This window comes from Oncorhynchus mykiss, chromosome 3, assembly GCF_013265735.2.
Source record: "Oncorhynchus mykiss isolate Arlee chromosome 3, USDA_OmykA_1.1, whole genome shotgun sequence".
Classification (NCBI taxonomy): domain Eukaryota; kingdom Metazoa; phylum Chordata; class Actinopteri; order Salmoniformes; family Salmonidae; genus Oncorhynchus; species Oncorhynchus mykiss.
The window spans coordinates 33,568,781-33,595,296 of NC_048567.1; the positions used below are offsets into that span (position 1 = coordinate 33,568,781).

Genomic DNA, 26,516 nt, shown 5'->3' on the forward strand with positions numbered 1-26,516 from the left:
ATCAGCCAATAGGGGTAAAACTTGAGGGGACCCCCCCCACCCCCCCCCCCCCACCCCCACCCCCCATCAAGAGCAAACACTGGGATAGGGCCGATGATGCAGTAGCCCGAGTATCATCACTCCAGGGATTCTGTAGAGGGATGAATGGAAATGTCCCTGCTTATACAAACTTTGGCTAAAAGTACAAAGGAAGTTTTACTCGGGCAGTCTCAGCCAGTCATGTTGAATGGAAAGAGGATAGCAGGGTTGTAGAAGAGACATTTTAAGTAGGTAATGAGATCTGATCTGTGGTTTAAACCATTCGTCCTCCAGTTACTGCTGTCTTTGGACTTGAACTGGACTTTGAACTGTTTAGAATGTAGGCCTATGTACATATCATTCCACAGACCCCAGACTTGTAACACTTAGAATAACTATCTTTTTTACACAAAGTTAATTTGCAATGTGAAGTTTATCAATTAAAGTACAATCAAAGACAAAGTACATACACTTAAGTACACAGTTTGTAGTCAAGACATACAGCCGCACGATAATGTTGAGTAGTTGGGACCAGAGGGCTTATCGTATACATTAAGGTCAGACTCAGTCTTTCTCATCCAGTAGTCCTACGGAAGCTAGCCCACGGTGGCCTTAAACAGTGATCTGTGGTGTTCTAGTGGTTTAATGGTCTAACAGATGTCTCTACTGTGCTCTGGTGTTATGGTGGTGGTCTAACAGATGTCCCTCCTATGGTTCTGTGTGTTTTAGGGCATGGCCTTCTCCCTGGAGGAACGACTCCAGCTGGGGATCCACGGCCTGCTGCCTCCCTGCTTCCTCAGCCAGGACGTGCAGCTCCTCCGGGTCCTCAAGAACTACGAGATGAAGAGGGACGACCTGGACAGGTGAGACTGAGATCCTGTGTGTGTGCTGGGAGAGCCCAGCTGCAGAGAGAGCGAGAGAGAAAGATCACACACCTGGAAGCCTTCAAAGAGACTGAGATTTAAGGGAAGGATTACGTCCTCTGAGCTCTTTATTCAATCCACCCTAGCACCCTACTGGTTACTGAACAAACCACTACTACTTTTTTCTACATTTTTTTCTCAATTTCTATGGCTTCATTCATCCTTGTTCTCCTCTCCTTCTTCACAGCATTTTACAATCTTCTTTAAGACATAAAATAAATGCAGATTTAATCTCCAGTCCCTACTGCAGCTGATTAGGGTCACAAAGGTTTAGTATTATGTAACGCTGCATTACTTATGTCCAAGGCTGATTTCTTTGATCATTGGCAGTTCGGTCACAGATACCACATTCCTGAAGTTAGTCATGCAGAGTGAATTTAACGTTTTAAATCATGGGGGCGGGTGTACCATATTCTCTGTGTTGATCCCTCTGTTTCAAAGGAAAATTTCACCCAAAAAACTATATTTTGGTATTTGGACATCAGTCCATTGTTGATATAGTTCCAAAATGTTTTACTTGTCAGCAATCAAGTTTTCAAGATATGTTACTTTTAAAATACAGAAATCAAACTGTTGCCACAAAGTTGGAAGCACAGAATAATCTAAATTGTCATTAAATGCTGTAGTGTTAAGATTTCCCTTCACTGGTACTAAGGGGCCTAGCCGAACCATGAAAAACATCCCCATACCATTATTCCTCCTTTACCAAACTTTACAATTGGCATTATGTATTCAGGCAGGTAGCGTTCTCCTGGCATCCGCCAAACGCAGATTCGTCCGCCGGACTGCCAGATGGTGAAGCGTGACGCTTCACGCGTGAAGCTAGACGTTTCCACTTTTCAATAACAGCACTTACAGTTGACCGGGACAGCTCTAGCAGGGCAGAAATTTGACAAACTGATTTGTTGGAAAGGTGGCATCCTATGATGGTGCCACGTTGAAAGTCACTGAGCTCTTCAGTACGGGACATTCTACTGCCAATGTTTGTCTATGGCAATTGCATGGTTGTGTGTTCAATTTTATACACTTGTCAGCAACGGGGGTGGCTGAAATCTCCTAGTCCACTAATTTGAAGGCGTGTCCACATACTTTTGAGCATGTAGTGTATCTTGAAAACTTGTTTGCTGACGAGCAGCACATCTCTCTGTCAGACACTACAAGGCTTCAAGTAAATGTAATCCCAATGTTGGATACATTTCCATAGTGGCAGGACAGCAGGTCTCAATAACCATGGTATCTGCAGTCTTCATTTGTGGCCTGTGGATGTGTAGTTAGTGTGAGGACTGGTTGGGTTGGTTAATGGGACAGAGAGGGACAGGATTTGTGGTCAATTTGTGGTCAGGAAGACCTTTTAGCCAGCGGTGTATAGTAGTTATTTTTAAATACTTTAAAATACTACTACTACTACTACTACTACTACTACTACTAAGTTCCTTAAGAAAATATTGCACTTTTTACTCCATGCATTTTCCTTGACACCCAAAAGTACTCATTACATTTTGAATGCTTAGCAGGACAGGAAAATAGTCAAATTCCCGCACTTATCAACCGAACATCCCTGGTCATCCCTACTGCCTCTGATCTGGTAGAGTCACTAAACACACATGCTTCGTTTGTAAATGATGTCTGAATGTTGGAGTATATGCCCATGGCTTTCCATAAATTAAAAAAATCTAGAAAATGGTGCCATCTGGTTGCTTAATATAAGGAATTTGAAATAATCTATTATTTTACTTTTGATACTTAAGTATATTTTAAACCAAATACTTTTAGACTCAAGTAGTATTTTACTGGGTGACATTCACTTTCACTTGAGTCGTGTTCTATGAAGGTATCTTCACTTTTACTCAAGTATGACAGTTGGGTACTTTTTCCACCACAGCTTTTAGCCCACTTGATTTTCCAGCGTGGTGGTATGATGACTGAGGCACGGTTGCTATACTGTACCACACCAATCCTCCAAAACAGCAATTAGCCGTGTTTTTATTCCTTTTCCCATGCCCTTTCAATGTCATCAACAATTTGTCTCATAGTCCGGCGTTGCCTTCCAGTCCACTCAGGGCATCGGACCAGTTTATTAGAGCTGGTATTCGCCCTGCCTGTCCTCATGCCTCTGGCCATAGTATTTCCATTGCAGTCCGGGCCTTACTTTTCTTCTCAAGCCTTCTGTGGTATTTGCTGGACCCGACCGTGTCACTTGTATTTTTGCATGACCGTTGCTCAAAACTCTCACTAAACGATTACATGCCATTCTATTCCAAGCAGAAGCTATTTACTGTTTTTACTACTCCCCAAAGCAGGGCTTCATTCTGGTGTCTGACATTGATAAAGCAGGCTGGACTCTGGACATCACTGGCTTGAAGCCCAAACATGTCTATAACAACAGAGATGGCGGCCCAGGCTGGCTTTATTGGAGAAATCCTCTTCTCTGCACGAAGACCCAGTTGCAGAGATAAAGAGAAGGACTCACGAATACTAAAAAGTCATATGGGGTCAACTCTTAAAATGCGTGATTTTTAACATGATGCATGTGATACGCTATCTAGCAGTTTAAAGGAACATCATAAAAACCATCCAGCAAGAGTGTCTGCAAAGAATCATGAATTTGGATGGAGAGAGAAGGGGTTGGAAGAGGGAAAATTTATTTTCCCATGCCAAGTTTAAGCAGAGTTTCACACGCTTGTTAACACACTTTATCTGAAAAAAAAAAAGTGTGTGTGTGTGTGACTGTGATATCCTTTCAGGCCGAGAGAGAGCCACAACAGGCTCAAGCTGTAGTCGCTCATGGAAAAGATAACTAGACTCAACATGGTTATTGAGACCTGCTGTCCTGCCACAACTAGATAAGTGAAATCAAAATGATCGTATGGGTCTAGACCACCGAGACTGAAATACCCAATTTTACTGACAATATACATTTTGTGCCACCCCGTTTCCTAGTGTCATGTGAGTGGTACAACCCTAGCTTGACACTGTGCATTGACGTGGCCTCAAAGTCACATCACCAATCACACAACGTTGGGCACCAATAAGTTGGTCTCGTTCTGTGTCCCTAGTTTGTGACTGAATTGTGTTGGTATGGCAGGATTCCCAAATTTGGCATGCGGGTGGTTTTATTTGGCCACCCAAGTTTGCTGAGCAAAAAAAATAAATATATATATATATATATATATATATATTTGTTTGTTTGTTTGTTGGACATAAAATACTGTGAAAACACCAGGGAATCAGCTCCAAGGAATTTTAATTTTGTTCCCCAGTGTTCCCACGTATAATAGACAGGCAGGCAAGTGATCGTATGCAAATTTAAGCAAGGTTAGAAACTACGGTTTTAGTCAAACATTATATCTGTTCGGGCTTCTTGCGGTCAATTTGCAGTCTACAAATGATTAGTAATTATGTTCCCCCTGACCATTCGCCCAATAGGAATTCATCCCGCGTCTGAATCTAGTGATTTTACCCGGCTGGAACACCATCAACCTTTTTTAAAAAGAGATTGTTAACACCCTGTATCCAATGACCGTGTGGGAGAAGGCCATGCATACTTCCTATCATCCCAACAAGAGCGACGTTATACTCCAGCTTTTGTGGAACGCTTTCTTATCATGAGTGGAGAACCCATGGCGTGGTCTAGCAGTTAATTTGGGTCATATGTAAAACCTTCAGTCCCCCCGTCGATGTTTGCTCCTAACAAGGAGCTTGTGAAGGATATCTGATGGGTGTCTCTGTGCGCTGTGTATTTTTCTAAGCGTTTGTAACATAAGCAACAGCAACTTTATCCAGCAGTTATTGTACTACATGGCACTATCATCGCATGGTGAGCAGGGCTTGTATTCATCAAGGCAAGGAGGGAGTCAGCATGGCATTATCTCTCTCTTGCCCTCTCCCCCACTTTCTATGGGCCATTTCTTTCCAATTGGGCCTTTTTAGTCCAGAGGGAAAGGGGAAAGTGGGGCCCGACAGAGTGAGGTATTGCTCTCACACGGTGCAATCTGTTTGTCACCCCAGACGTCTCTCTCGCGCTCTCCTCTTCACACACACTTCTTCTCTCTCTCCTTCGCGCTCTCTGAGATTTTGTATTTCATAAAGCCACTCTGAAGCCCATTTTACATGCACAGTTTAGGAATCAGTGTTAAAGATTGCCACCTTTTTCCTCACCCCCTCCTCCCCCTCTGCCATTCCCAGATATGTGTTTCTGATGGGGCTCCAGGACAGGAATGAGAAGCTGTTCTACCGTGTGCTGACGTCCGACACAGAGAGGTTCATGCCTATCGTTTACACCCCCACCGTGGGCCTGGCCTGCCAGATGTATGGCCTTGCCTTCAGGAGACCCAGGTGAGAGATACACACACACACACACACACACACCACATGCATGCACACACTGAATAGACCTGAATATACTGTCACACACACACACACACAGTTGCTGCTCGTGGCCAGCCTAAACATTGTTTTAAGATTTGACCATCAATTGTCAAATAATTTAGATGCATTCTTATGAAACATAAATCCTTTTGAATCTTCAAACATCTGTGTATGTTGGACTATTGCAGCAAACTCTCAAGCAAAATCAGAGGGTGGGGCGGGTCTGTGTCGAGTTGGGTTCTGCGAGTCCTTGGGCAGCTCAGGCCAGTTTAAGCAGTTACTGTGTACAGTTCACCTTGAATGGACTTGGCATTGCATAAAGCAGGACTTGCCTCTTCGGTCTGCTCAGTTATCCGTGTCTGTTTCTCCTCAAACAATTAGGTCCACGTCTCTCTGTCACCACTGAACTCCCTCGTTAGAGTCATACTGGAGATCAAACTAATATAGCACGCGCTCAGACAACGTCAAGGAGCTGATCACGTTTGGCTCCGACACATCTACACTGCGCTGTGTTGTGAAGATGTCAGGTGTTGGGTTTGAGTCTTAGACAGTAGAACTAACATGGTCCAAGAAAGACCACTGCCAGTATTGTTCTGCAGTCAACCACTGTTGGAAGAAGGATGGTGACGTTCTATTGGCTTGATTAGTTCCGCTCAGTTAGAAACGCTCTTTACCCTCTCACTCTCCTCTCACTCTCTCGTCAGTCAGTCACACACTGACGCACCCAGTGCGTTCCAAATGGAACCCTATTCCCTATATAGTGCACTATTTTAAAATAACAATACATTTTTTAACCAGGGCCTGTATGGACTATATAAACTGTATGGACTCACACTCACTCACTCTACCCCACTCACGTCCTCAGTGAACTTTTCCTTGTGGGTCTCAAGTCTAAAACCCCAAATAAACGGATCATAACCAGGGATGCTTTTGATTAGTAGCGAATGCTAAATCCAAAGCAGTTTTATTTGAAATGCTTACCTTGGGCACATTTGAAAATGCGTTCGGAAACCTAAGCACACACACGTGGAGTTATACAACCCCCTTTTCCACAATTTCCCCAGAACTAGCAAGTATGTGGAAAATATGTCTAGCATGCTTCTATGCTCCAAGCTCCCCTACCTCTGACACTGGGCTGAAGGAGTAATCTTATATCTCCCCGCAGACCCACAATGCAGTGGGCCAAGACGCGAGCTGCCAGAGCCCGGGGGTGGGGAACTTGGGACTGGTAGACATGTGACATTGGGTCAGTTAGCAGCAGGCTCTGTATACTCGACACACTGGAGAGGGCCAGTGGACTATCACTGACTCTCAGACAAACCTGGTCCTCAGCCAGTCCTAGACCCAGGCCTCTCCCCTCAATCCCACTGCTGGCTTGCTTCTGAAGCTAAGCAGGGTTGGTCCTAGTAGACCAGATGCTGCTGGAAGTGTACCCCAGAGCAGTGATTGGGGACATTGCTCTGTGTAGGGTGTAGGGTGCTGACATTGCCCTGTGTAGGGTGCTGACATTGCCCTGTGGATGGGACGTTAAACGGGTGTTCTGACTCTCTGTGGTCACAAAAGATCCCATGACACTTATCGTAAGAGTAGGGGTGTAAGAGTAAGAGTAGGGGTGTTAACCCTGGTGTCCTGGCCCTCGTACTATCACGGTCACCTAATCATCCCCAGCTTACAATTGGCTCATTTCATCCCCCCTCCTCTCCCCTGTAACTATTCCTGAGGTCGTTGCTGTAAATGAGAATGTGTTCTCCGTCAACTTACCTGGTTAACTAAAAAAATGTAAACCTAGCCCATGGAGGGGGGTGGAGAAGGCATTTCTGACAAAAAAAAAGCATTTTGATTAAAAAAAGAAGCTTCCATTCAAATTTGAATCCTTCAATCCTGTGAAGTAGTGACACGCAACATAGGCCTAGTTTCCTGAAACAAGTCATAAATCACCCAGCAGTGCTATTTGCAGCGTTAGCTCCAGGTAAATTTAGCTATTCTGCAGTTTCTGAATCTGCGAAGAAAAACAAACTACAGATGGACAGTACCAAACCAAATGATCTAATGATTCTGTCTCTTCACAGCTAAATCTGCAGAGCTGGGAAGGTTGCATCCTCCATACATATAACATTCTATTGGTTGCAAGAATACTTTATAATAATTCAAATTGAAAACGTCTAAGTTTTGAATACGTCATCGTTTTGTTTATCAGTTCATTAACCATGTGCCATAGAATCTGTAGATTGAAAATCTATTCCCAACTTCCGGTATGGTTACACAGGACAGAAGGTTACTTAAGGCATTAACAAAAGTAGGGTGGTTGGTCATTTTAGCTAATTAGCAAATGTTAAGTACTTATTACTTTTTAGCTACTTTGCAACTACTTCGCATGTTAGCTAACCCTTCCCCCAACCCTAACCTTAACCCTTTAACCTTAAACCCTAACCCCTAGTCTAGCTAACATTAACCACCTAGCTACCGTTAGCCACAACAGATTGGAATTCGTAACTTATCATACTTGCTGGACTTCCTTGGGCGCCCTGAAGCCTTCTTCACAACAATTGTTTGTAACATATTGTACAAATTGCAAATCGTAACCTATCATATGAATTGGAAATCTGAACATATCATACAAAATGATTGATACCTACCATGCAGTCGTGGCCAAAAGTTTTGAGAATGACACAAATATGAATTTTCACAGTCTGCTGCCTCAGTTGGTATGATGGCAATTTGCTTATACTTAATTGCAATGTCCGTATTTGCCATGCAAATGAACTGAATCCCCCCCCCCAAAATTTCCACTGCATGTCAGTGATTCTCTCGTTAACACAGGTGTGAGTGTTGACAAGGACAAGGCTGGAGATCACTCGGTCATGCTGATTGAGTTCGAATAACAGACTGGAAGCTTAAAAATGAGGGTGGTGCTTGGAATCATTGTTCTTCCTCTGTCAATCATGGTCACCTGCAAGGAAACACGTGCCGTCATCATTGCTTTGCACGAAAACGTCTTTACAGGCAAGTATATTGCTGCCAGTAAGATTGCACCTAAATCAACCATTTATCGGATCATCAAGAACTTCAAGGAGAGCGGTTCAATTGTTGTGAAGAAGGCTTCAGGGCGCCCAAGGAAGTCCAGCAAGCGCCAGGACTGTCTCCTAAAGTTGATTCAGCTGCGGGATCGGGGCACCACCAGCACAGAGCTTGCTCAGGAATGTCAGCAGGCAGGTGTGAGTGCATCTGCATGCACAGTGAGGCGAAGACTTTTGGAGGATGGCCTGGTGTCAAGAAGGCAGCAAAGAAGCCACTTCTCTCCAGGAAAAACATCAGGGACAGACTGATATTCTGCAAAAGGTACAGGGATTGGACTGCTGAGGACTAGGGTAAAGTGATTTTCTCTGATGAATCCCCTTTCCGATTGTTTGGGGCATCCGGAAAAAAGCTTGTCCAGAGAAGACAAGGTGAGCGCTACCATCAGTCCTGTGTCATGCCAACAGTAAAGCATCCTGAGACCATTCATGTGTTGGGTTGCTTCTCAGCCAAGGGAGTGGGCTCACTCACAATTAGTCTAAGAACACAGCCATGAATAAAGAATGGTACCAACACATCCTCCGAGAGCAACTTCTTCCATCCATCCAGGAACAGTTTGGTGTCGAACAATGCCTTTTCCAGCATGATGGAGCACCTTGCCATAACTAAGTGGCTCGGGGAACAATACATTGATATTTTGGGTCCATGGCCCAAGGAAACCCAAGGAAACTCCCCAGAACTTAATCCCATTGAGAACTTGTGGTCAATCCTCAAGAGGCGGGTGGACAAACAAAACCCCACAAATTCTGACAAAACTCCAAGCATTGATTATGCAAGAATGGGCAAATGTAATTGTCATTAATAGCCTTTTTGACACTTATGAAATGCTTGTAATTATACTTCAGTATTCCATAGTTACATCTGACAAATATATCTAAAGACACTGAAGCAGAAAACTTTGTGAAAATTAATATTTGTCATTCTCAAAACTTTTGGCCACGACTGTACATACCATACGAAACGTAACAAATCATACGAATTGTAGTGTCCCGGACATTTACTATGGTACGTCTACCCCTGAGTCAAGGTTAAACTCTGTCTAGATTCACAGGGAACTCGAGCATGTATGTACTGTATAGATATCTCACAGCCTCTCAGAGCACCTTTTCTATGGTCAACTGGTCTTATAGGGACAACTATCTCTGTTATCACGATCTTTGTCTACATACAGTTGAAGTCGGAAGTTTACATACACTTAGGTTGGAGTCATTAAAACTCGTTTTTCAACCACTCCACACATTTCTTGTTAACTAACTACAGTTTTGGTAAGTCGGTTAGGACATCTACTTTGTGCGTGACACAAATAATTTTGCCAACACTTGTATACAGACAGATTATTTAACTTATAATTCACTGTATCTCAATTCCAATGGGTCAGCAGTTTACATACACTAAGTTTGTTATGGCTTTAGAAGCTTCTGATTGACATCATTTGAGTCAATTGGAGGTGTACCTGTGGATGTATTTCAAGGCCTACCTTCAAACTCAGTGCCCCTTTGCTTGACATCATGGGAATATCAAAAGAAATCAGCCAAGACCTCAGAATTATTTTTTGTAGACCTCCAAGTCTGGTTCATCCTTGGGAGAAATTTCCAAACGCCTAAAGATACCACGTTCATCTGTACAAACAATAGTACGCAAGTATAAACACCATGGGACCACGCAGCCGTCGTACCGCTCAGGAAGGAGATGTGTTCTGTCTCCTAGAGATGAACGTACTTTGGTGCGAAAAGTGCAAATCAATCTCAGAACAACAAGCAAAGGACAAAGGACCTTGTGAAGATGCTGGAGGAAACAGGTACAAAAGTATCTATATCCACAGTAAAATTAATCCTATATCGGAATAATTTAAAAGGCCGCTCAGCAAGGAAGAAGCCACTGCTCCAAAACTGGCATAAAAAGCCAGACTACAGTTTGCAACTGCACATGGGGACAAAGATCGTTCTTTTTGGAGAAATGTCCTCTGGTCTGATGAAACAAGACTGTTTGGCCATGATGACCATTGTTATGTTTGGAGGAGAAAGGGGAGGCTTGCAAGCTGAAGAATATCATCCCAACCGTGAAGCACGGGGGTGGCAGCATCATGTTGTTGGTGTGCTTTGCTGCAGGACGGACTGGTGCACTTCACAAAATAGATGGAATCATGAGGAGGACAATGATGTGGATATATTGAAGCAACATCTCACGACATCAGTCAGGAAGTTAAAGCTTGGTTGCAAATGGGTCTTCCAAATGAACAATGACCCCAAGCATACTTCCGAAGTTGTGGCAAAATGGCTAAAGGACAAAGTCAAGGTATTGGAGTGCCCATCCCAAAGCCCTGACCTCAATCCCATAGTAAATTTGTGGGCAGAACTGAAAATGCGTGCGCGAGCAAGGAGGCCTACAAACCTGACTCAGTTACACCAGCTCTGTCAGGAGGAATGGGCAAAAATTCACCCAATTTATTGTGGGAAGCTTGTGGAAGGCTACCCAAAAGTTAAACAATTTAAAGGCAATGCTACCAAATACTAATTGAGTGTATGTAAACGTCTGACCCACTGAGAATGTGATGAAAGAAATAAAAGCTAAAATAAATCATTCGCTCTCTCCTATTCTGACACTTCACATTCTTAAAATAAAGTGGTGATCCTAACTGACCTAAGACAGGGAATTTTTACTAGGATTAAATGTCAGGACTTGTGAAAAGTTTAGTTTAAATGTTTTTGGCTAAGGTGCATGTAAACTTCCGACTTCAACTCTAACTCGTCTCTGTGATTCTCTCTCTAACTCTTATAGCAGATTTATACGCATAAGCAGCACCATCTAGATATAACAGTAATGAATTCCTGATGTGAGTTTGCGTGCATGCTTACGTGTGTGCATGTGTGCTTATGCCTGGATGTGTGTGTGTGTGTCTGTATGCTTGTCTAGACCATCAGAGTGGCTGAATAGACTGATATTAGCTCTCTAATCACTGCCTCCCTCTCAGGTATAAAGAGCACTCTGTGGGAGAGGCGCCCTGTTGGTCCTACCCAGGCTTACTGTCTGTAATCCGATTCACGCTGACTAACCACGTCAATACTAGGCTCCACTGTAGGGGGCAAAGGTCAAGCCCCATGAAGTGTCAGAACAGAGCTGATTCACTGATCTCTGGGTGGGCTAATCGTAGGCAGAGAAGATAAACATTCACAACAGAGGTCACTGGATCCATTACATTTTGGGATCTATAAGCTCATAAGTGTAGGATACACAGGGCATTTTTAGTCTATTTCAGTTAAACTAGTGACTTTGTGGCAAGTCACTCACTAAATGCAGGAGCTGTTTGCTAGCACAACTGCCACTAGTATTGCTACAACTATCACCACAAATTTTATTTCACAGACACTAAATAACACCAACAAAGAACCTTCTAAGGTGAGCGCTGATAACCAATCCATCTTATTAATAGAGATTGATTATAACCCCTTAGTGGATTCGGCGGTAGAGGTCAAGTGTCGATGACTCTGGACCACTGCAATATTTTTTGTTGGAGGTGGAAATGAGAGGCCTTGAAGATAAACACACTACATGACCAGAAGTATGTGTACACCTGCTTGTCGGAACATGTCATTCCAAAATCATGGCCATAATATGGAGTTGGTCCCCCCTTTGCTGCTACAACAGCCTCCACTCTTCTGGGAAGGCTTTCTACTAGATGTTGGAACGTTGCTGCGAGGACTTGCTTCCATTCAGCCACAAGACCATTAGTGAGGTCAGGCACTGATGTTGGGCTATTAGGCCTGGTTGGCAGTCGGCGTTCTAAATCATCTTAAAGGTGTTCGATGGGGTCAGGTCTCTGTGCAGGACAGTCAAGTTCTTCCACACAGATCTCAACAAACCATTTCTGTATGGACCTCGCTTTGTGCACAGGGGCATGTAATGCTGAAACAGGAAAGGGCCTTCCCCAAACTGCACAGAATCGTCTAGAATGTCATTGAATGCTGTAGCTTTAAGATTTCACTTCACTGGAACTAAGGGGCCTAGCCTGAACCATGAAAAACAGCCCCAGACCATTATTCCTCCTGCACCAAACATTACAGTTTGCACTACGCATTGAGGCAGGTAGCGTTGTCCTAGCATCCGCCAAACCCAGATTTGTTTGTCGGACTACCAGATGGTGAAGCGTGTTTCGTCACTCCAGAGAACGCGTTTCCACTGCTCCAGAGTCCAATGGTGGCGAGCTTTACAATCATGCCAATAATGGACAAACTGTAGCATAATTAGACTTACAAAGTCGGGGAGTCTGATTTAAAACAAAAGGCGAGATATAAAAGAACATTATTAACATACAGTATAAATGGCTATGCTGTTTTAATGATAAACATGAGATGAAATTTCCACTGTGCTACCTCAGTCTGCAGGGGCAACATGTGCTTGATGAAGCGCCTCAGCCCCCCGGGTAGAGGCTTAAGTGTTGTGTTCCAAGCATTCAGGCCCACACACATTGCTGCTGTAAGCATGTAAGATGAGTGTCCTTTGGATCGATGAGCATTTAGGTTAAGTGGCTAAGTAGAAAATTGCCCTCTTGGATGTTTAATCCATGAGACACGAGAGCATTCGACTGGGACAAGTCTTTGAGAGCCGGAATGAGTGACTGTCATATTACACAAATCCTTTTTTTATATGCATACGTTTGAGGAGTTAATCATGTGACCTATTTTATGACCACTTCATAACTTTGTTCCTCCTTTTGTTATGCATGCTATCACACATCATGAAGGAAGAAAATAGAGAGGAAAGGTTTTGAATTACACTGACCTCATGAGGAACGTGGCAAAACATTTGGGATTAATTACCTCACAGACTGAGGACCTAGTAAAACAATTTAGAGCATGTGTCTTTTGGTCTGCTTGGTACAAAGTTGAGACAGGATAAGCAAAAAACCTTGAATTTCACCTCTCCTTTTTCTCTACACGAACCTTTGTGATAATAAATTAATTTCCGCTGCAGGTATTACCTGACTTCAAACCATAGTCCCTCTCAGTTTATTCAGGAGACATGCACTGTAGTCAACTGGGAAATCAAATCACATGTTATTAGTCACATGCACCGAATTCAGCAAGTGTAGACCCTAACCAACTGTGCAGTTTAAACAAATACGGATAAGAATAAGAGAAAAGTAACAAGTAATTAAAGAGCAGAAGGAAAAAATATCATTATATACAGGGGGGTGCCGGTACAGAGTCAATGTGCGGGGGCACCGGTTAGTTGAGGTAGTATGTACATGTGGGTAGAGTTAATTAAAGTGACTATGCGTAGATGACAACAGAGAGTAGCAGTGGTGTGGAAGGGGGGGGGGGGGGGGGGCAATGCAAATAGTCTGGGTAGCCGTTTGACAAGATGTTCAGGAGTCTTTTGGCTTGGGGTTAGAAGCTGTTTAGAAGCCTCTTGGACCTAGACTTGGCGCTCCGGCACCACTTGCCGTGCGGTAGCAGAGAGAACAGTCTATGACTAGGGTGGCTGGAGTCTTTAACCATTTTTAGGATCTTCCTCTGACACCGCCTGGTATAGAGGTCCTGGATAGCAGGAAGCTTGGCCCCGTTCTCACTACCCTCTGTGTAGTGCCTTGCAGTCGGAGGCCGAGCAGTTGCCATACCAGGCAGTGATGCAACCAGTCAGGAAGCTGTCGATGGTGCAGCTGTAGAACCTTTTGACAATCTGAGGACCTATGCCAAATCTTTTCAGTCTCCAAAGGGGGAATAGGTTTTGTCATACACGCTTCATAACTGTCTTGGTGTGCTTGGATCATGTTAGTTTGTTGATGATGTGGACACCAAGGAACTTGAAGCTCTTAACTTGCTCCACTGCAGCACTGTCGATGAGAATGGAGGCGTGCTCGGTCCTCTTTTTCATGTAGTCCACAATCATCTCCTTTGTCTTGATCACGTTGAGAGAGAGGTTGTTGTCCTTGCACCACACGGACAGTTCTCTGACCTCTTCCGTATACGCTGTCTCGTTGTTGTCGTCAGTGATCAGGTACTGTTGTGTCATCGGCCAATTTAATGATGGTGTTGGAGTCGTGCCTGGCCGTGCAGTCGTGAGTGAACAGGGAGTACAGGTGGGAACTGAGCACGCACCCCTGAGGGGCCCCTGTGTTGAGGATCAGCATGGCGGATGTGTTGTTACCTACCCTTACCACCTGGGGTGCGGACCGTCAGGAAGTCCAGATCCAGTTGCAGAGGGAGGTGTTTAGCCTCAGGGTCCTTAGCTTAATATCCTTTCCTCTTTCATTGCTGTATATTTATTGGAGCACTTATGACAGGATTAAGTGCTAAGGGAGGATGAACTCTTACAGTACTGTATGTAAGAACTCCTAGTCACTATAGGACCTTGTGGGTTTAGCCATGCTACTTGGCCTAATAGCAGACAACTTGTAGATGTTTGGATAAGCAGGGCTCTCCTGTCCAGCGTTCTGGATTATATTAGGGTCAGTGTGCTCAGGTCATCAGACTGAAGCTCCCTCTCACCTCCTCTGGCCAAGCTTTAGCTTGCAGTCCTGGAACGGAGCCCAATGCCGAACAATCACCTCCTCCGCTCCGATCCAGCCATATCCATCCTCCTCCCCATTTTTCTCTCTCTCTCTCTCACTCTGGGGGAGGATAAGTTAGGCTCTGGCTCACACTTCTCCTTCTCTCTCTCAATTCAATGTGCTTTATTGGCATGACGTAACAATGTACTAATTTCCAAAGCTTACTTTGGATATGTACAATATTAAAATAATAAGAATCAAAATTGTCAACGGGACAACAGTAACAACAATAACCAAGGGTCAAAATAACCATACATTCACCAATAACAATAAGCATAGAGGACATGTTCAGGTTGGTTGGTCTGTCAGACACTGTCCCTCATCTTATGGCAGGCAGCAATGTAGTGGAGCTGCCAATCCACAGCTCTCTGCGTCCTCGCCAAACAGGGTAGCCTATCCTCATCAGAGAGGACTTTGAAACCTTGAATAAGGGTTTCACATTTGGGGAAATGACACTCTCTAATTGATTTATGTTTTAGACATTTTGTCAGGAAATGCAGCTCTCAGATTCTGCTGTTTTGCAGTGGTTGCACAGCCTTTCCTCTACAGGGAGTCAGGTTTTCCTGTGTCTATCCTTCTCAATGGCAAGGCTGTGCTCACTGAGCCTGTACTGTACTCTTTCTCTCTCTCTCTGTCTCTCTGGGGGAGGGTGACAAAGACTTGGCTCACAGGAATGCTGCACACACAGACTTCAGGGGAGAACTAAAGTGATATAGTGATTTGACTGCATCACTGTTTAGTCAATTCAATAATCAAATAGAATTTAATCACACTAACTTCACACTCGATGTGGCGTAAACATGTCAATGCTTAGCAAACCTTCAACAATGCATTGATTTACTGAAAACTATCTCCCAGGTTAGTTCAGCGTCATCATTCTATATATCAATTCTAAATATAGTCATTTTTATATTTGATTGGATTCAGATTTACTCTACCTCTTTATGTTAAGTACACATTAGTAGCAGGTGTGTTGGAACACGAGACAATATATGGAAAATGTGGTGTTTAGGTCCAAGAGAACCCTTCAGTTCCCTAAACACAATCAGTTCACAACACCCCAGACAAAGCTTCCTCCCTCCACAATACTAACTGGAGCTGGCAAAGATGAAGAAATTCCTCTTCCTTTCTCGAGGAAAGAAGTGGGACCATAAAGCATCAAGTAGGGAGAAGTTGCAGAGTTAAATACAGTGCTTTATGAAATGCCCTGTGTTGGCGGCACATGTCGGCTACTTCCACCAACTTTATTGTGTGTGCATTTTTAATGACGCTATTTTTTTGGCTGAATCATTTTGACTGTGGAAGGGCATGGGAATACGATTTAGAGCAAGACTGAGAATGAAAGAAAATATAGAGTTTATATCTCTCGTGTGCGTGCGTGAGTATGGGTGTGTTTGCGTGTGTGTGTTGCAGTGATGCCAGAGCAGATGTTGGCAGAGTGTTTAGAAAGGAGGGGAGCCAGTGTTGTGCTGCTATACCCCAGTAGATATGTTTTAAGCCGGTGACCTGTCTCGGGCCCCGTTCTTCTGTGGCTTTTTAAAGGCGTGTGTGTGTGTGTGTGTGTGATTTAACACATGACACCACGTATGACCCGCGATTCAGGAAACATCTTAACACCAAGCATTAGTTTTTTTTTTCACGGAAAGGGTTCGCTGCTGGTTTGTTGAAGCCAGCTTTGTTTCCCCCGGGGTGAATGGAAGAAAAAAAAAAGCCCCATTCGCATTCCAACTCCCAACCTTATTGGCACAACATCGTCTGCAGTCTCTGCCTCTCTTTCTCCTTTCTCTCCGAGCCGGGCTAAAAACCCATGTTGCCAATCTTAGGAATTAATCTATATATCAGGAGCATGACATTTCATATGCAACATAATTTACTGTATATAAACAGCTGTTACGCCAGATTCAAGCTACAGTAGCAGGACTCGATGCGTTTTCAATCTCAATACAACTGTAGTGTTGGATATCCCTAGCTACAGTACATAGTTTTTGAGTTACTTTCCCAAACTATCCGTTTCATGATGATTAATAAAATCCATGCTGAGGGATTGGTTGTTTGGGCCATGTGCTCTACTGAACCTGATGCTCCATGGATGTCTATGGCCACCGAGCCTACAACCCACGTGGTTAACTTTAGTCACTGTTTTTCCAGCTCTGGCACTTCAGGCTTCAGCTCTCGATACACACTTTTTCCCCAAACAAAGAAGTCGAGTTTAGTACAGCCAATGTCCAAGGGTTTAATGGTTTCAAGGTTAAGCCAAGTCACGGATTTAAACCAGGGGGTGGGCAACTCCTGTCCTCGAGGGCCTGATTGGTGTCACACTTTTTTTCTCCATCCCTAGCAAACACAGCTGATTTAATCAAATTGCATTCTAAACTGAAGATCATGAGTATGTGATTATTAGAGTCGGGTGTGTTGGCTGAGGCTGGGGCAAAACTGTGACACCAATCAGGCCCTCAAGGACTGGAGTTGCCCACCCCCGGATTAAACCATTGTCAGACAAGGCAACAATAAACATGTCGTCCCACACAAATGATGCAGCGCCCTTCGGCCAATCTGTGTAAATGATGGATCTCTATGGCAAGACTCATCATTCACCCAAGTTTGGTCAAAATCGAGCAGGTGGTGTCTGAGATATCATGTGGGTTAACTTGACTCACATCCCTGAGCATGTGTAAAAGATCATCACTCTGAGTCTAACAGATAAAGAGATATAAACATGTGGCCTTTATAGAACCATCCTGTGGTCAATATTTTAGTCAGTCATTTAGCATATGAATGTTCTTGCGTATGTTAAGTCTTGAGTGTTTGCAACGTGTGTACCAAATTTTGTTACAATATGAATATCCTTGAATGATTTTTATATGCATTTATGTGCCAGACCACGCCCATGTGAATGTTTATTGGTCAATAGCGGGGGTTAGAACCGGTTCACGGGAACAGAACCCAAAATGGTGTTCTCCTTTTTCAAGGAACAGAAATGGAACCTGGTGCGAAAGTGATCCATACTGTTCTGTTATTTTAAAATCATGGGAACTGGTTAATAACATTGTTTAACGTTCCAGTCATTTTTTTCTAGTCCCACAACACAATGCAACAAAGCGCCTATGCAAAGACCTCTCTGTTACTCAGAAATGTATTCCAGTGTCTGCCTGTGTTTAGGCTACTTGCCTCACCCCCCTCCGAAGCATAGGCTACTGTACTGACATTACACGTTTGATTCAGAAGATGGATAGGGATACTTTAAATTAGCTGGAAAACAATGGATTCACTTTTTCAATGTTAAGGTCTAGTTATCACATTTCACATTGGATTTATTAACTACAAAAGGGTAAATCGTGTTTTACCCTTTTAATGTTCAAAGTTACTCCATAGGAACTTTGAATGTCAGGGTAGGTAACAACACATCCCCAACTGCTGATCCGCAACACGGGGGCCCCCTCAGGGGTGCTTGCTCAGTCCCCCCTGTACTTCCTGTTTACTCATGACTGTACGGCCAGGCGCAACTCCAACACCATCATTAAGTATTCTGATGACACAACACTGATCACAACAATGATGAGACAGCCTATAGGGAGGAGGTCAGAGACCTGACCATGTGGTGCAAGGACAACAACCTCTCCCTCAACCTGATCAAGACAAAGGAGATGATTGTGGACTACAGAAAAAAGAGGACCGAACACGCCCCCATTCTCATCGACTGGGAGCAGGTTGAGAGCTTCAAGTTCCTTGGTGTCCATATCAACAACAAACTAACATGGTCCAAGCACACCAAGACAGTCGTGAAGCAGGCACGATAAAACCTATTCCCCCTCAGGTGACTGAAAATATTTGGTATGGGTCCTCAGATCCTCAAAAGATTTCACAGCTGCACCATCGAGAGCATCCTGACTGGTTGCATCACTGCCTGGTATGGCAACTGCTTGGCCTCCGACCACAAGGCACTACACAGAGGGTAGTGCGAACGGCTCAGTACATCACTGGGGCCAAGCTTCCTGCCATCCAGGACCTCTATACCAGGCGGTGTCAGAGGAAGGCCCTGAAAATCGTCAGACTCCAGCCACCCTAGTCAAAGACTGTTCTCTCTGCTACCGCACAACAAGCGGTACCGGAGCGCCAGGTCTAGGTCCAAGAGGCTTCTAAAAAGCTTCTACTCCCAAGCCATAAGACAGCCAATCAAATGGCTAGCCAGACTGTTTGCACCTCCCCCGCTACTCTGTTATTATCTATGCATAGCCAGTTTGACAACACTACCTGCATGTACGTAATTATCTCCAGTACCGGTGCCCCCTCACATTGACTCTGTACCAGGACCCCCTGTATATAGCCCTGCTATTGTTATTTACTACTGCTCTTAAATTATTTGTTTTTCTTATCTTACTTTTATTTATTGTTCTTCTTCTCTTACTCTTATCTTACTTACTATCCTTGTGGGGACCTAACATTTATTTCCATTCCTATTTTCATAACCTCTAACCCTAAACTTAATCCCTAACATTAACCTCTAACCCTAACTCTGAACCTAACCCCTAGGGATTTCCAGTACCCACAAGGATACTATTACAGGCACACACACACACACACACACACACACACACACACACCAATGTTTTTCATTACATGACACTTGAAGTATGGGGCGGCAGGGTAGCATAGTGGTTAGAGCGTTGGACTAGTAAACGAAAGGTTGCAAGTTCATATCCCCGAGCTGACAAGGTACAAATCTGTCGTTCTAACCCCTGAACCGGCAGTTAACCCACTTTTCTAGGCCGTCATTGAAAATAAGAATTCTTTCTTGACTGACTTGCCTAGTTAAATTAAGGTTAAAAAAAAAAAAATAAACATGTATAAACATACCAGTTTAGAGACAGGCCATTCTTCATAAACTGTCCTTAAATTAACTATGGGCTAGTGATACTGCACAATTGCCTATAATCAGATTAAATCAACATCATTATGATAAATGCAATTTAAATTAGATGACCAGTTGGCAGGTTCTCAAACCAGTCGTTTAAGCCAAACCTGTGTGTCATTTCATTACTAAGCGAATTCACATTTTCTGGGAGCTTTGCCTTCAGACTGTATTTTTATATGTTGTTGTCATGTTGGAAACAGCATAAAGAGAAAAATATGGCAGATTCACATGACGTCACGTCGACAACTCCATGGTTGCCGACTGGATACGACTGTGTTTTTGTCAACAGATGCCACACTTTGTTAACTTGACTTTGACCATACACTGACCATGGTCAATCTTAGTTTCTAAACTCCTTTGATCTACTGTGATTGACCTGACCCATGACTTGGTCTTTCAGCAATCCCTTTGATTTAGGTCTCAGCATCTCAGCTCCTAGGAGATACTCCTGCAATGTAATCCACAGAAGACCAACATATGTGTTAGTGGGGTTGGGTTCACCCATCACACACATTCATCACCTCATACAGTAGGTCTACTGTAGTAAAGTAACTCTTGAAGATAGGTTCAAAGGCATGCCATCCTATCCCCCCCCCCCCCCCCCCCCCCCCCCCACCATTGATACACATGAAAGATCATTTAAAAGGTCAAAACTAGCAACGCTGAAATGGAAAATGCCAATACAAATATTGTTATAAAAAACAATAAGGGTGTGCATGCCTTATGCTGACTAATTGTGTTTTTGAACGAAAAGCCAACTTTTGCATGGACATTTTAAGCATTTAGCAGACACTCTTGTCCAGAGCGACTTACAGGAGCAATTAGTGCCTTGCTAAAGGGAACATCGACATATTTTTCACCTAGTCGGCTCGGAATTCAAACAGTCAGCTCCAAGAGCCAGACAAAGTCTTGGCCCAGTACAGCATTGTTCATCTTCAGGGGGAAGAAAATGGGGGATCTGAATATAATACTCAAATCTGGATTGTGCGTGAAATGTCTGGTTATTTGTCGTAAAATCTTTGTCCCAGTCCAGGCCTGTCATAGTGTCATATAAATGTTCTAAATGATCTCCTCATCTGTAATGTATGAGGAATCAGAATGGGATACCGTTACAAGTGGTTCTACAGCTGTTTCACAGTGGTCATTGTTGTAGCAGCCTGCCCAGTGTTGCCCCCACACATCTACTAAAATTCAATCCATATTTATCTGTAAATGTAAGAAGGTATATAATGCTCCATAAATCAGTCTCACATACAGTATTTAATGATGCTATACAATGCGTTTTGACCTGTTTCCCATCTCCACCATACTACTTTTAGGTTATTTTCCCAGAAAAAAACAAGATCCCATTTGAACTTTGTGGAAAGACCAATGCAATTTTCTCATGCGGTCTGATCCAATCTTGACCTCTGTTGCTAACACAACATAGCATTTTGCAGAAACACACTGTAATTGATCACTGCACACAGAGTCAAATATCAAATCTGATACATTTCAGCACAAAAAGGAGGCACATTTCAATCCACACGAACTGTCATTTGCGCACCAGAAAAGTAATGATCTCTGCAGAAGGGGCTAATTAATGGAAAGTGTAGAGGCATATGGCTGAAAGATATCGGAGAGCTTGTCAGATTCTGCAGGTCTGTGGCTCTGATTCCTTTAGCAGGATGTCCTTTCTTTGGGAAGAGAGACTTTTCCTCCTGTTGTAACGTAAGGCCTGAGAGAAACTTGACACTCTCCTCAGTGGAGTGTCCTGTTTGCTATTGTCATGCAATGTGATTGGCAATGTCATCCACCACAGCGTCAATGGCTGCAGACCTGGAAGGCGCCATATGGGAAGATGCTCCGGCTGTTGGAGGCTCTGCCTATATTCAACGGGCTGCAGTAGAAAGAAACGTGACTCAGGAGGAAGGGGGTGGAGGGGGAGGGAGGGATGGAGGAAGGGTTATGGGTTATACTTTTCCGATGTCGCGGACTGGGAATGTTCTCACTCCGGAGGTTTTATGGAATGGGGGGGGGCTGCCAGCCGGTTCATGCAGCGGGAATGCTTCTCATGTCTCTGTGTACAGGAGAGGGGGAGATCGGGGAGGGAGGCACAGCGCCTGTTTGTCCAGCTGATGCCGGATTCTTCCGTCACCGTTCCAAATTCCCCCCGCCGTCTCGAATTTTAACTGAGCTATTTTCCATCTCCCAGAGCTCTGCTGCATATTTAGCTTATTTGATGCCTCTCCGTTCTGTTGTATTTAGTTATTTTAAAACTGGCAAACAGAACGACCGTCAGTACAGGCACTGGCATTGGTCGGTTTATTGATGGGCAGTGCCAGCGGCCTGCCTACTATTGGCTCTTTTTCCTCCCCCATATGCTGCTGCTATTGATTTTGGTTGGCGCTGGTTCACTCACTGAAACAGGGGTGTATTATTCCAGAACCCTACAGCCAACAGTTGCACAAAACAATTACTTTCCCTGTTATCTTTTCCCCTTTAGGTCCCTTAACTTTTTAGACAGTTGCACAAAACATCTTAGGGTGAATTTCTACCTTAACCCTTTTTATCTAAAACTTCCTGTCTACCTAACGCTGTTAATGACTGACCTGACCTCTACTCTACACATGACTCCTCTCTTTTCTTTGACCTTTACCATAACTGACTCTGATAACAACATTGGTTTCTCAACTAAAAGTGTTGAGATTATGCTGCGGGATTTAGAGGTAATTTGTGGTTTTAGTACGGTACCTTGCGTCACTGCTTCATTGCGCCAGACCAGCGCAAGGGGGAGTTAGAGCACTGATTATGCTTTTGGGTCCCAAGGCGCTAATGTGTGTCTAACTGACAATGAATGGGCGACATAAACCAAATAGAAACTGTGCACGACTTTAAAATGTAATTTCAATGAACTGAATTATGAGGATGAAGGTGATTGAATTTAGAACAATGGTGTAAGAATTGCTATTCCTTTGTCCTGCACGTGCACACCCAGAAAAATACACTTATTTTTTGGTTTCTACTCATCAGTATTACTTACTAAAACTGTTGTTACGCTAAGGCTTTTATTCTAAGAGAAACTAAAATGTTCAATTATATTCCATCATATTCTTAAGATATATGTGTTGACTGAATAAGCAGGTGATGTCTGCTAAATAATTAAGTTGATGGCACAGTCATATAGCCTTGGCACCTACATTCACGGCTTTGGTTCAAAATAAATAACTAGCAACATTCTTTCTGATAGTCTTTAATAAAGAAAGGTTTTGGTTATCCTGACCTGAACACCATTATGGGCTGTTAGCAGGACAATAGACTCTTTCCAACACCTCTCTGTATTTTGATACGTTGTGGAAGGCAAATGATCAGCATTAAAAACTTTGGGTGGGGCCTCCTGAGTGGCACAGTGGTCTAAGACACTGCATCGCAGTGCAAACTGCGTTGCTACCGATGCTGGTTCGATACCCATGCCAACACCCCTTTGTTACCACAGAGAAAGACTTTGCAGTACGGTAACATCAAAAGGTTGAGTAATTGAACAGTATTTCTATATTCCAAGCAGTTGGAGTGGTCTGTGGATACTTAAGGAACAGTCATTTCGAGTTTGTTTCATTTGTTGACCTCATGAAGGACAGGAGACGCACAATACTTTGTTTGTTTGTATACACTTCTCAATTATGGGGTTTGCATCTAAATGTTGTATAAAATAAATGATTGAGTATAGGAATACTTTTGAAAAGATTAAATGTGAGGTTTTCCTTCTAATTGAGAGTATGGGTTTTCATATAAAGTTAACTAGTCAGTTAAAAGGACTCCCGACAAATTGTACATCAGACTGTCGCTACATGTTGAAATGGTTGGCGATTTAAATATAGTCAAGATGACCCTGGGACGGGGTCCCCACGTTGAAATGGCTACTACTCTAGACCAAAACTCGCCGGGTGATGCTGGTGTGTGAAGTGGTTTAAACTTCAACTCTACAATAGAACAAGACCAGAGAACGTGGAGATCATCACCACGCTGAAATGGTGAAGACATCTACAAACTAAAGACCAGATTATTCAGGCTGCAGGTGTTTAAATACTTTAGTCTGGTGAATGCATCTGATCTAAGAACATTTCCAAATGGTACTCTGACGTATCCATTATAACAAGCTACAACCACGAAAGAACATGGGACTTCTGGGAACGCAACCAGAGACTCTCTGATGAACTATTATCCAGCAGATGTCCCTCTCTGTGATTACCGGTCCAACAAAGGCATACACTCATAAATATGTAAAATGCTATTTATTTTCTAATGAGCGGCTGTTCATGTTAAAGGTATTAGCATTTCATGAGTGTAGTTATCAACTGTATTACAGTGAATCCACTCTGAGTTTTCCGCTCTTGAACTGTCCCCACCCCTTTCCTTTGTCTACCAAGTCGTCATATCGTTTTAGTCCACAAGGGACTTAAATTTGTGTCATGTTAGTAAGCAATATATGACCTATTGTGTGTGTTTATGTAATTCTGCGATTGGTTAGTTAGAAAATAAATAATTAAGCCAATTTCTATAACGCTGATTTATGTTAGGGTTTGCGATGTTCAGAAATGAGACTGATGAGGTAACAATACATTAATAGAAGACTGTAATCGATAAGATAATAAAATATCTGAAGAGTTATATTTGGGAAATGAAACTATAAACAAAATGTTCCCGTGGTGCCCCAACTTCCTAGTTAAGTAATATTTCGTGATTCGTTGAATTATGGAATAATTACACATAGAGAATCGATTTAATAATATTACAGTCTTCACATTTAAGGACAGCAAACGCTATGACAATTGGCTGTATTAGATTTTCCGTTTCCTCCTGAAACCCCTAATCTGCTCACTTAAATGAAGAGATCCTGGTCATGGTGCTACAATATGTTGTTACAGCAAAATGAAAGTGAGGACAATCGGCAATCTGCTGTATGCTTATGGCCTATACTCCTCACCCCACCCCAACTCCACCTGAAAAAACGCATGGTTGCCAAGAAAGTGGTTAGTTTTGCTAGATTCTTAAAATGCGTACACATCATTTGTGTGTTAGAGTCACTTTTAATTCTTAATTGATCTAACGTTTTTATCATAGGCCACTGTAATCGATGGGGGCTCATGGCGGTACCATTCTGCTCATCTGATGAAGGTGAACATGGTTCAGAATCAAACTTTGAAGACTGAGATCAAGTCATTGGAAGCAGACCATCAGAAAGAAAAACATTATCTGAGGGCAGAGATACGGGCAACAGCTGATGCATAGGTCCAGAGCCAGGTGGTAATGGCAGAGAGTCACTCATCATTGGCAGAGAGTCAGGCGGCATTGGCGGAGAGTTAGGCGGAGGATGACGCATTGACGAGGGCGAGGAACGAGATGGAGTCCCAATCCATGCCAGACACACCTGTGAGCTCTGGAACTCCATCTCCAACAGGCAGAGTCAACATACCTGGTGGGTTCATCAGGTCGTCGGTTCACCCTGACATTTACATTCCTCTACTGACAACAGAACTTGACCAACTGCTCACCAGGCACAACAAGGGCCATCCGGACCGTTAAGCTGTTCTGCTATTCCAAGGATGTGCAACTGAAGAGGTACCACGAGTGGACACAGAATACCAACTGGGATGGATCCCGAGGCAAATGTGGCTTACCAGTGAACCTCCGGGTGTTCATCATTAATACTGTGTCTCAGTATTAAGTTTCTGTCCATGACTGATGCAACCCGAAAAACCATTAAAGACAGAGTTAATGAGTACTTGAGGTCACTGAGAAATTCTGGACATGGCCTGCTCTCCCATATGTAAGGAATTACGCACTTTACCATGTTTACTACAGTATGTACTGTAGGCTATGTTTACATGTCAGACTGTACAGTAGCCTAATGAACAAATGCAGGCGGCTCTTATCTTCAAAATGCTTTAAATGCTTTATCCAAATGTTTAAAGTGCGTGTGGGCGACCTCATGCAACCGCAAAATGTCGGGTAAGTATATACTGTACAATACTGTGTTTCTTCATCAGCATATATATGCTTTCGTTAATAAAATAATTATAAAAATACTCTTTCAAAATGCAGATGTTTATTTCGTTATGGATCCAGAACAAATTATTATGGGAATAAATATCACTGAATGACAGAAATATTGGAATGAAGTAGGCTAATAAAGGTAAACAAATTGCTGCTTACTGGAAAATACTCTTTCAAAATGAATGGAAGAGACGGCATTCAGAGGTCAAGACAGCGCTGCTCTGAGACAGGCATGGGGACGGGTCTTGATGAATCAACAAGATTTTATTTTCACTGAATCTCCATTTTGGATATTGGTTAGACTACAATTAGGGTGTGGAAATGTTACGATTATTTTGCTCTTACTGTAGTCTACTCCCGACCAGTCATGTTGTTCAGCGCCATTATGAGCTATTAGTAGGACAATAGACTCTTGCCAAGAAGGAAGGTAAGGGGGAGAATTGTATCGTCAAATGTATTTCTTAGTTAGGTTGGCTGTATAACATCCGGCTGTAATTTGGAGTCCCATAGGGTGGCGCACAATTAGCCCAGCTTAGGGGAGGGTTTGTCCGGCCGGGATGTCCTTGTCCAAAATATAGGCACGATAGGCTCATGGTTTCTCTCCCTCTAAAAACAGAAATAAATATTTTGGCTTTTA

At 43.3% G+C, this 26,516-nt stretch overlaps 1 protein-coding gene across 1 annotated transcript in view; it reads left to right on the top strand.

The window, feature by feature from the left end:
* The window catches only part of me1 (malic enzyme 1, NADP(+)-dependent, cytosolic), a 120,182-nt gene that overhangs the window by 35,896 nt on the left and 57,770 nt on the right, over nt 1–26,516 (top strand). Inside the window, exons 2-3 of the mRNA XM_036973913.1 lie at nt 748–881; nt 5,127–5,276. Of these exons, the coding sequence (XP_036829808.1) occupies nt 748–881; nt 5,127–5,276 (284 nt within the window). The remainder of the gene's footprint in view (nt 1–747; nt 882–5,126; nt 5,277–26,516) is intronic.